General features: G+C 37.5%; 2 protein-coding genes across 2 annotated transcripts; one reads left to right on the forward strand and one right to left on the reverse strand.

Annotated features, from left to right (window-relative positions):
* Positions 1–181: 181 nt before the first annotated feature.
* LOC117123008 (BET1-like protein) lies at positions 182–3,248 on the reverse strand. Its single transcript, XM_033268834.1, has 4 exons — positions 3,115–3,248; positions 1,764–1,855; positions 1,283–1,339; positions 182–918 (listed from the first exon to the last, which is right to left on the reverse strand). Exons 1-4 carry the CDS (start codon positions 3,131–3,133, stop codon positions 748–750), a joined length of 339 nt encoding a protein of 112 aa, XP_033124725.1. The 5' UTR covers positions 3,134–3,248; the 3' UTR covers positions 182–747.
* Positions 3,249–6,151: 2,903 nt separating this feature from the next.
* On the forward strand, positions 6,152–9,376 carry LOC117115132 (E3 ubiquitin-protein ligase TRIM50-like). Its single transcript, XM_033258858.1, has 2 exons — positions 6,152–8,427; positions 8,644–9,376. The coding sequence occupies exons 1-2, from the start codon at positions 7,548–7,550 to the stop codon at positions 9,222–9,224; spliced, it is 1,461 nt and encodes a 486-aa protein (XP_033114749.1). The 5' UTR covers positions 6,152–7,547; the 3' UTR covers positions 9,225–9,376.
* The last annotated feature ends 786 nt before the right edge of the window (positions 9,377–10,162 follow it).

Raw genomic sequence — 10,162 nt, forward strand, 5'->3', positions numbered from 1 at the left:
TTTTCAGAACTAATTTGCATATTTTAACTAATTTGCATATGAAGATGTGCGTAAAAAAATTGGCGACTCATTTTATTGGATTCAGCATACTTCAAAGTATATATTCCATCCAAAAAACTAAAATGATCACAAAAATCCCACGGGAGCCCATTTTTCGACATATGCCCCCGGACTATGCTGTAAAGGCTTATTTAATTGATTTTATAGATAGATTTCAAGGTCTATGCAAAATATTGTGGCAGTAAAAAAAAAAAAAAATTCCTAACCTATACCCTATATTTTGGGGCCTGTTACACCAATATAAAATAAAAAACATACATCAAAATGTTGTACAGGTTTTCTAACAATGCAACATACATGCCCTAGATGCATTCAATGCAATCCATGTATTATTAATTACATAATTTAATTTGATAATTAAAGACAATTCTTGGAGAACGCATCATTCTTGCTGATCCTGGTAACAAATCCTGCAGTAATGGACAGGAATGCCTTATATTTGTCACATTAACATAACCCACTGATCAACAATAATGAACAATAAATGAATTCAAAGTGTTTAATAAAATGTATGATTTGTGCATTTTATATTAGTTTTGAGTGGTTACAATACTCTGTTCTTTCTAAACTAAACCTTTAAAACTGGTGGTATTCATTATCTAAACTGATAAATTCTTTTACATGTAAATTATTAAAAATATAAATAAATATATATTCAATTTTGAATTTAACCGCCCCAGTTAGAATTTAACCGCCAGTTACATGGCCTATTAACATATAGAACAGAACAAATAAGAATAATAAAGTAAGTATGAGATAGCACATAAGCCTGCGATTGTGTTTTCCTGATTTCAGCATCTGATCAAATCTCTTCACGGTTCCTCCAAGTAACCCATGCGTACTATCAAATTCACCATCCTGACAAAATAGCAACAAACATTACAGTAATGAGAAAAATATCGAACAAAAATTATAACAATGTTGATCACATCAAAATAGGAATGGCGGTGATGAGAATGATGATCTAAGGTGATGTCAATGGAAGGAACGATTGATTGGTTGATCGATTGATGGTCAGGTTAATCATAGAATGATAATCAATTGGGGCTGTAGCTCTTGGTGATTAAGATACTTGTCTTCCAATCCCAGGAGTTTGGGTTGAAGTCGTGTCAATGACAGGATATTTACTCATGAAACAACTCCTTTCTATACTTCAAAATGTTTGCTGGCAGACCATGTAGTTAGATATCAAATCATAGCAAATGTGAAGAAGGGTACTAACCATTCCATCGAGGTATCTATTCTGATCATTTGTTTCACTCTCTATGTCTAGAGCAAGCTTTGAAATAAAAATAAAAATTATTTAGAAAGCTCAGTAGATTAGCATAACTTTCACTTCAATAAGTTGATCATTGATGAATTAATAATTTTACAGGATAAATTCAAATATATAGGAGGCTAGTGGCATATGTTAACTTTTTGAGGAAGTTGAAATGAAAATGTCCACACTGTCTTTATTTATTCAGGAATATTTAAAGCTATCATTAGGATAAGTACAGACACATATACTCACTGCAATACAGCTGGTGACATTTTCAACACAATTTGCATTCATTTATTAATCTACAGTGCTGTATTACAAATTTTACACAAGATAAACCAGAAGCAACACATGGAAATCAGATTTTTCAAATGTGTGGATAAATTTCTAAATCTAAATTATAGCATAAGTAATTTATAGGCTCTACTTATTTATTACAGACCGATTTTAAGGTTGAAACTTTTGACGCTAGGTTCTCTGATAATCTGTTATTTTCTGATTCCAGCATGTCCTCTGTAGAGGCTGCCCCTCTTCCTATAGTGAATACAATTGGAATTAAAAAAAAAAAAAACATTATATAATTTTAAAATAAATAACTGAATTACACATTCTGGTAGAGATGATGATGTATTTAATTGTAGAAAATGACAAAATACATGTTTTGTGGTTATTTTAAGGATTGTTGATAGTCCTTCAATGAATAGAAATTGAATTGACTGAAGAAAATATACAACACAACGTACTCCATACCAGCGGTGGTACCAGAAATTTGCTGAGAAGGGGTCCGACCTGTCTAACGGAGGAGGAGTCCGAGCCAAGGCGCCATCCAAGCCTTGGTCGACGGCCCAAAATAAAAGCTCACTTGTAGGGTTCATGGGGTGAGATTTTATGTTTTTATGATCCAAAACGTGCTTTTAGACCGATAATAAGGATTGGCAGTCAAAACAACGTTATTTAGATAAGCAAGTAATCATTTTTTTAAATTTTTGATCAGACAACGTAGTTGTGCGTCGGACAACATGGGGTCCAGGTCTGTCCGATGGGCGGGGGTAATGCCCACCCTGGCGCCACCACTGCTCCGTACATCATCAAGGAAATGGTCAGCCGGTGGGAGAAGGCTTCACTTTCGAATGGAGGCTTAAGCCCCCTGCCCCCCCCCCCCACTGGCACTGCCACTGCTACCACAGTCTACCATTTTTGTATAAAAACTAAAAATGCCCAGGTTGGCTTGGGAAAAATCTTCCAGTTGAGTTATTACAGTACTAGCTAGGTTTAAAAGCTTACAGCAGAAAGTTGACATCTACTACTAGGCCTAGTTCCAGGCTAGAGTATAACAACTCCCCCTGCTTACACTTCTTAGGCCTACTACAGATTGCAGAGTTATTATTAATATTCTAGTCCTACAGGTATGCCTGTGACTGTGTGGGGGGGGGGGCAACACTTTTTTTTATGCAGCATTACTTTTTGACATCTTTAGAGCAAAGAGATTAGAGCAGGAGTCTTCATCTTCCAATAGAGCTAGGCCTATAACCTACCTAGGCCTACTGTACTGTAGGTCCTGGCTAAAATAACCATGCCAGGGATGCGAGGTAGGAAGGAGTAGGCCTAGGCCTAGCCTTGGAGGAAGGAGCCCCAGGCACGTCGTAGTACATGATACAGGCCGCCTAGGAAGCGTCCCCCGCCTGGCTAGGCGTATTATTATGCCCACCTAGGCCTATATCCTTTCAATTTACTCATCCAGTAGGCAGGACAGTTTAAAGACTAGGCTACATATTATATAAAAATAAACATACCGCCTCCATTCCGGTTCATTTTGTTCGGCTGACGCTAAGGATCTTCGCAGGCTCCAACGTGGATTGTTGACGTTTTCAGTTCGATATGCCAGCTCGAGCGTATATTATAAGTTTGTCGCCCTCCCTAAAAACAAATTGCCGTAATGTATGGAACGCACTAAGGGCAACCTGTAAAGTGCAGAGCAGACTTCGTTTATTATGTAACGGATACAAAATAACATAACTATAAACTAATTTACATTCAATAAGTATCCGAGGTCCCCGTCGGGGAGAGTTGGCCCCCCCTGTTGGGGAAAATAAAAATGGCCCTCTGATAATCAAACTGTATTTAGAAAGTAGGCCTACACTAGCATGGGCGTCCGTCGATCGATGGGGACAGGGGGACACGTTCCCCCACTTTTTAAAGTAGGGGGACATCATATCAATTGTGTCGCCACTTTTCAGCAATCTTCTACATTTAAAACCCCACTTTTTCTGGAAAGAACACCAATTTACACATGCTGTCATGAATTTTGTCTGTTCACTTGTGCTTCACTTGTGCTCTTTTTCAAGTGCAGTCAGTCGGTGCATATTTCAGAACAAAACAGAGTAAACGCAGAGTCGTTTGTGCATTTCGTAACCATTTCAGTAACCACTCCATCGATTTTATGGGCGCGTTAGAGGCTAAATTTATTGTGAAAACAATGTACTGTACGTTATTAAAATTGGAAGGGAGTAAACCTATTAGGCCAACATTTTTACAAACTCAAAAGTACACAATTAAACGATTTATTCCGTTTGTATATTATGACCCGTATATACTAGTGTTTAATATTATCTGCATACACTGTAATGCCCTAACAAAGATCTATAAGATCTTTGTGCCCTAATTAATCAGATTTATAGAGGGCGTCATAACGCTGACGTATAACAAAGGTAACCATGGCGGCATTTGGAAAGAAGTGTACGTAAAGTTTCTCGTACTTAATTTAGCCTGCCTTGCCATCTAGAATCTGTAGAGTTGCGAAATCTTTAATTGAAATGTCTACAAAACTTTGGTGAGTTGATTCACGCTGTATATTGATTAAACTAAGTTAAGAATGCATAATTTAATGTTAAATAATTATAGGCAAACATTAATTTCAAGAGATAAGGATTGTCTTGGATGAATGTATTATTAATTTAAAGCTAAAATACTTTCTTTCAACATTATTGTATTGCATTATGCTATTTGTATTTTATGGTTATTTCACGTTTCAGTGAATCACGTACTCATACTCGTTGACGTTGTTCTTCTCGTATTCGATAGACGTCTCGTCATCGTCCCGTTACTACTGTGCTACTGTTATACCATTTTTCACCGTTTCATTTATCATCCTTTCTACGTTTGAACGATTAAATTTACATAACATCTTATGCTGATTCCATTGGTAGTAATTTTTAATTTGAAGTTGTTTCGCATTCTACATTCACAGATTCCTAATTTCAAGTATTATAGTTAGTCAATTGAATTGTACAGTATATAGGCCTAGCTGTTATTAAACAATAATTATACAGCCTTTGACACGGACAGGTGGTCTATCTATTTCGATTTATTTAGGAATACCACACGTTTACGAACTCCAGTGTTATGATGACGCTCAGTGGCGGATTCAAGTGTGGCCGACCCGGTCCCTCCTTAATGTTTCAATTTTTTTTTTTTTTTAATGGCGGAGAAAATTATAATTAGAATTTAGTTCTGAGAGTGCCTTTTCCGGCCATCAGAGGTGTCATAATCATAAATTTTCTGGTGGTCTAAACAGTGAAAGTCCCTCTCTGTCCTGTCCCCCACCCCCCTCTATTTCGGTTTACGGGATCCGCCACTGATAATGATAAATTAAGTAAATCTCCTTTATGTTTGTGAAATAAAAATTATAACTACTGTTGTGTGTGCTTCATATCTCCCTAGTCATGTTTGATCGTAAATTGGACGGTATTTTCCACGCACAATAGTGTAGTCGCAGTACTACTTGCGCAAAAGTGAAATTCAAAAAGAGAAGAAAGGGAAAAAGCTCTTCATTGATTTTAAAAGTACTGTACATGCAAAGAGACTATATCATTGACTGTTTTACGTTTATCTTATTTGTTTTTCATGGTTCGTCACAAGCTAATCAGTATATAATAAATCATTTTTTTTATGGATGTTAATTTGCAAGAAATATATATAAGCGGGCATGATTGCCAGAGTAATTTGAAAATGATGAATATTTCAGTGGCAGATTCACCCTTTCAAAATTTAAAAGTGGAGAAATAAAAGAAAATTATATTCAAAATTATATTAGCCTCCTCCATATCAAATTCCTGCATCCACTGTATTTTTAAAATGTAGTGTGGAAATAAAAATGTTAATTGCATTCTTTAAAATCAATTAGATACGACTTATAAAAGGCTGCAGGCGCCAGAGCTTCCGGGGGCTTCGCCCTCTGAACCCCCATGGGGCACTAGGCGGCCCCCCTTGCCCCATACCAATGTATTTTTTTTACATATTGATAGACTCTAAAATTGATGAAATAAGCCATTTGAAACCCCTTAATTGTCATATTTTCGGGGGCTTCGCCCCAATGGACCACTTTCGAAAGGTTTTTTATCAACACCCAACCATGCCCACTTTTTTTTTTTTTGTCGTCGGGGACACCAACCCCCAATTTTCATTCGAATGGTTCGTAAAATAGACTTCGTTGACCGTACGAAAATTAACGTAACCAGAATTCGTTAATCAGCATTAAGTTATGCACGTGACCAAAAAGATTATGGCCTTGGTCAGTTTAGCAACAACATTAAGCTTCAGAAAAAAAAAATTATAATATTTACCCACATTGAAGTCAAAACATAATTGTAGGCTAAATGAATTCAAAAACTGGATGAAAACATTTTTTTACGAAAAACCCATACTGCCACAATCCGAAGCAGCCCTGATTACGCTGCGTGTATCGCGGTAACTATGCAGCCTTTTTTTTTTTTGTCGAGTATTTACTAGTTTTCTATTCGACTGGTCGCCTTCGTTTAGTAGGATTTACCTCTCTGCGCAGGTTTAACGAAGAACGACTATTCAATTACGGCCAATAATTCAATACACACCCTCAACACTATATTGTAGCCTAAGAGCATAACTTTTTCTTTCTTTTATTGAATGCTATTCTGGGAATCCCACTTCCTAGTATGTTTTACCTCCTTTTAAAACCACCGTTTACACATGCAATTAATTAGTACTCAATTCTTCAACCATCATCTACAATTGGAAATTTGCTTCCCATAAATTAAAACTTAAGTCTAGTAATTAACAGCCCAAGATAAAAAATAAAAATCAGACGTATAAAAAAAGGCATTTGAAACGTATGATTTGATAATTGAAAGTTATAAAATTTAAGGTAAATAATAACATACAAAAAATTTCGGCATTAATTTTTAAGAGTTGTGATTAAAAGCGGTGAACTGTGGCATGTTTAATAAATAATTGCATTTGTAGTGCATTTGCTACAAACGATTTTCTGCCGCCACTTGACTTTTGCACTGCCACTTGACTTTGCACTGCAACTTGTAGTTTGTCCTTTTGGCGCGGTATCACCAAAATAGGCCTGCAACGTACAAGTGGCAGTGCAAAAGTCAAGTGGGGGCGCGCATTTGAGTTGCAGCACAGAGTTGCACTGCGACACTTGACTTTTGCTCTGCGCTGCTTGTGGTTTGTCCTTTTTGCGTCCTTTAGTTTTGCTGATCCACAGAGCAGCCACACGTGCATGCGTATTGCCGACTTACAACCGTCCATTTTCCAGCGGGGTGTAAATATGTTTTTAACACGACATCGCGTGTTGTAGGCCTACGTTAAATTTTCACCTACGTTTTTGGGAATCCTCACCGAATGTCGGTATGAAAACAACGTAAATTCAATCAATAAATATTGTTATCAAACGTAAATCTGATTTTGCTTTCTTAATGCAACATGCGATAGATTCGAAGAAGGTATAAAAAGAAGTTGCTGAAGGTAGACCAGGACCAACTAGTATAGGCTGAGGCCGAGCTGAATTAGGCCAAGCCGTTACGACAATACTTAGTTGGGCACTGAGGTATAATACTGTATTCAATGCTTTCTTATCAATTCAGGTAAACACTATATTTTGCCTGATAAAATACAGTGTATAGTCCGGTTTGAATAGTACACTTGCAAAAATAACTGGAAATTTCCGTAGGAAGATTCAATTGCATATTCAGGGAGTGCTACTTGTAAAAAGTAGGCGTGTTAACATGTGTTACTTTAGAATGTATTATCGAGATACTTCCTTGTTTACCCTCGATTAAATGGAATCTACCGAACGTTGCGTTACCAGACGCTGAGCTGAGGCTATAAAGAAGACGATATCTTTGTACTGGCCTGACTTGTCTGTAGGTTCACTTCCACGACTGAAATTCATAAGTATTAAATGGCAGGTGAAAAGCAAACGGACCCGCTTAGGGGATTTGCAGAAGGTATCCTTCAGTGTTCTATATGCTTTTGTGAGATGGAACAACCTAAACAACTTGTATGTGGACATGCGTTCTGCTTAAAATGCGTGAAAGGCTATTTCGCTACACAGAATGATCGACAACGTGTAGAGTGTGCCTTATGCAGAAAGAAAACCGACGTGCCATCCCATGGTCTGGAGAAACTGCCATCATTTTTTGTAGCTGAACAAGCAAAAGATTGTTTAGCAAAAGCTGATCGAATTGATGCCACGTACGGCAGAAGTTGTAGTACCCATCGAAGGAACTTAGACGTGTGGTGCACTCCATGCAATGAACTCATATGCCGTCAATGTAAGGGGCACTCAGGTCACGACACTTGTAGCCTTAATACAGCCAATGCGGAAGTCGACACACTTTTCAAGAACTATCTTAAAGAAAATTCTAAATACAAAAACAAAATCGATGAGATTAAAAGTTACAAGCTAACAATAAAACAACAAAAAGATGACAGTTTGGAAAGCTTTATCAAGCGAGCAACTGAAGAATTTGAAAAACGAGTAGAGTATATTAAAAAAGAGGCGGCAGATATTGAGAAAAAGCATCTAGGTCAACTCAACTCAAAACTTGAGGAACTTGAAGCAACTTACACCACCAGAAAGAAAATCACCAATGACTACCAGCAAGTCCACAGAGACAATATGCAACAAAAGTTACCTTATCTAAAACATCTACTACCGGGAGGAACACAAGATTTAGAAGACACGGAAGCTTTGCCATTGTCAAATCAACCTGATCCTTTTGAAAGATTATTTCAATGTTCTTTTGATGATCTCTTCCGAGCATATCGAAATTTAAGGGGTAAGTATGTTGTTTTTGTCCCTTTTTCCAGTAGCTATCCAATTAAATTACAATGTGTCTGCAAGTTCGTTATGAATCGAGGACTGCATGGATGTATCAGTAAAATGCAACTTTTAATATCCAGTACTATCTAAAAATCTTTCGTCTCCTATCACGTTAGTTTCAGCTTGAAAGTGCTGCTTTAATTAACCCCAGCGTTATGTTTAACATTTACAGGGAGGTCGTCTGGTGATATCAGAGGTGAGAAGTCTTCTATGCCACCAGATATGCTTTTACGCAGTCGTAGTGTCATTGAAGATGTCTTTAAAAATCCTGTTGAAGGAGAAAGGTCAACTGTCATAGTTAGTAAAATGAATAAGGAATACGGGAAGAGCTGGAACTGTTTCATAGCAAGAAGCGAACCTGAGCTATCCCATGGTTTTGACTATGAATACACATTCGAAGCACAAGTGGATGGCCACACGTTAGTTCTAAGTAAAGTTCCATCAGCCGATGAAAAATGTTTTCCAGACGGCACCATTTTCCGTCCAGAAATCATCAGTAGCAACGTCGACAAGGCAACTCGTGAGAGAGCTTTAAATCTGTTGAATGAGTGTCTAAACCAAGGAGGCGGGTGTACAAGAAACGATATTGCAAAGTACATGAGAAAATTTGGTGTGAATATCAGGTCAACCCGTCTGAACGAAGCTTGGCAGTGTATCGTAGCTGGAGGACATATCGCAATGCAGAAAGTCAGCAGTTCTTCCAAGCATATCTTAATCCGCATAGGTCAAGAAAGAATACTTTTATTCAAGTGATATTATACCAAAAAAATCCATCATACTGTATGATATATCCAGAGGTGACGGAACTAAAGGGTGCTGTGTTATGGAGAGTAATGTGTGACCGGAAATGGTCTGCAGTCAGTTGGTTGTTACCATGCGCCAGTGATGTTGGAGTATATAGTACAGCAATATGAAACTATTATGTAGGCCTAATGAATGAATAAAGTTCGGAGTTTGTCGGTTAATTTTAAGTGCTCCCTAAATTCATAAGTGTAAGCTAAATTACGGTGATTAATTTAATTAGCGAACATATGGAGACAATTATTTTGAATCCCTCTTTCCAAGAGGGGATGCAAATGCTTTGTGAAAATGAGTACGCCGCGGTACTCATTTTCACAAAGAAATACAGTACACACAACTGGTTAGCTAACAATTATGTCAATGTTACATGAACACCTGGGAAGGAAGGTGCAATCACGTTGTTACCTAGCAAACGTCTGTACTGTATGGGGGAGGGGCTGCTGATGTACTGTGTAGCGGGGGACGATGAGGCATAAGACTAGGCCTAACTAAGACAGTGGAATTATATGTGATAGAAAGTACACTTTTGGAAGAAATAAATTAAAATAAGAAAAAAAAAAATAACTAAGAATAATTCATTTGCAGAGGTACCTTATTTAAGTATTATACAGTGCTAAAAATGCGGCTCTTGTAGCCCTAGCTTGGGCAAGGCATCCATGTGCAAAGCAGTGGTGTTTGTTTATCCATGAAAAAAGCACGCCGGGAAAGTTTGCCTTACCAGGAAAAGGTGACGTATCTAGCTTATGACGTATGCATGCTAACTAATGTGAGTGTGACGTCACCAAAAAATGAATATTTTCTATTATAACCAAAATAACTACAAAGTTTCTGGGCGTAAATTCCCTTAATATGAATGAAGGGTTGCTCAATCTCCTTGCCATACAAATTAC

The sequence above is a fragment of the Anneissia japonica genome, unplaced genomic scaffold (genome assembly GCF_011630105.1).
Source record: "Anneissia japonica isolate Jap-2015-1 unplaced genomic scaffold, ASM1163010v1 scaffold287957_len1322810_cov207, whole genome shotgun sequence".
Classification (NCBI taxonomy): Eukaryota; Metazoa; Echinodermata; class Crinoidea; order Comatulida; family Comatulidae; genus Anneissia; species Anneissia japonica.

Bases quoted from the DNA above. Each gene is read 5' to 3' on its own strand.
- LOC117123008 (XM_033268834.1), bottom strand. The intron at 1,340-1,763 runs GTCTGTAATAAA...TTTATTTCAAAG, and splicing joins AAGTTTCAACCTTAAAATCG to CTTGCTCTAGACATAGAGAG. The intron at 919-1,282 runs GTTAGTACCCTT...CTATTTTGTCAG, and splicing joins ATAGATACCTCGATGGAATG to GATGGTGAATTTGATAGTAC.
- LOC117115132 (XM_033258858.1), top strand. From the start codon at position 7,548: ATGGCAGGTGAAAAGCAAACGGACCCGCTTAGGGGATTTGCAGAAGGT. The intron at 8,428-8,643 runs GTAAGTATGTTG...TAACATTTACAG, and splicing joins AGCATATCGAAATTTAAGGG to GGAGGTCGTCTGGTGATATC.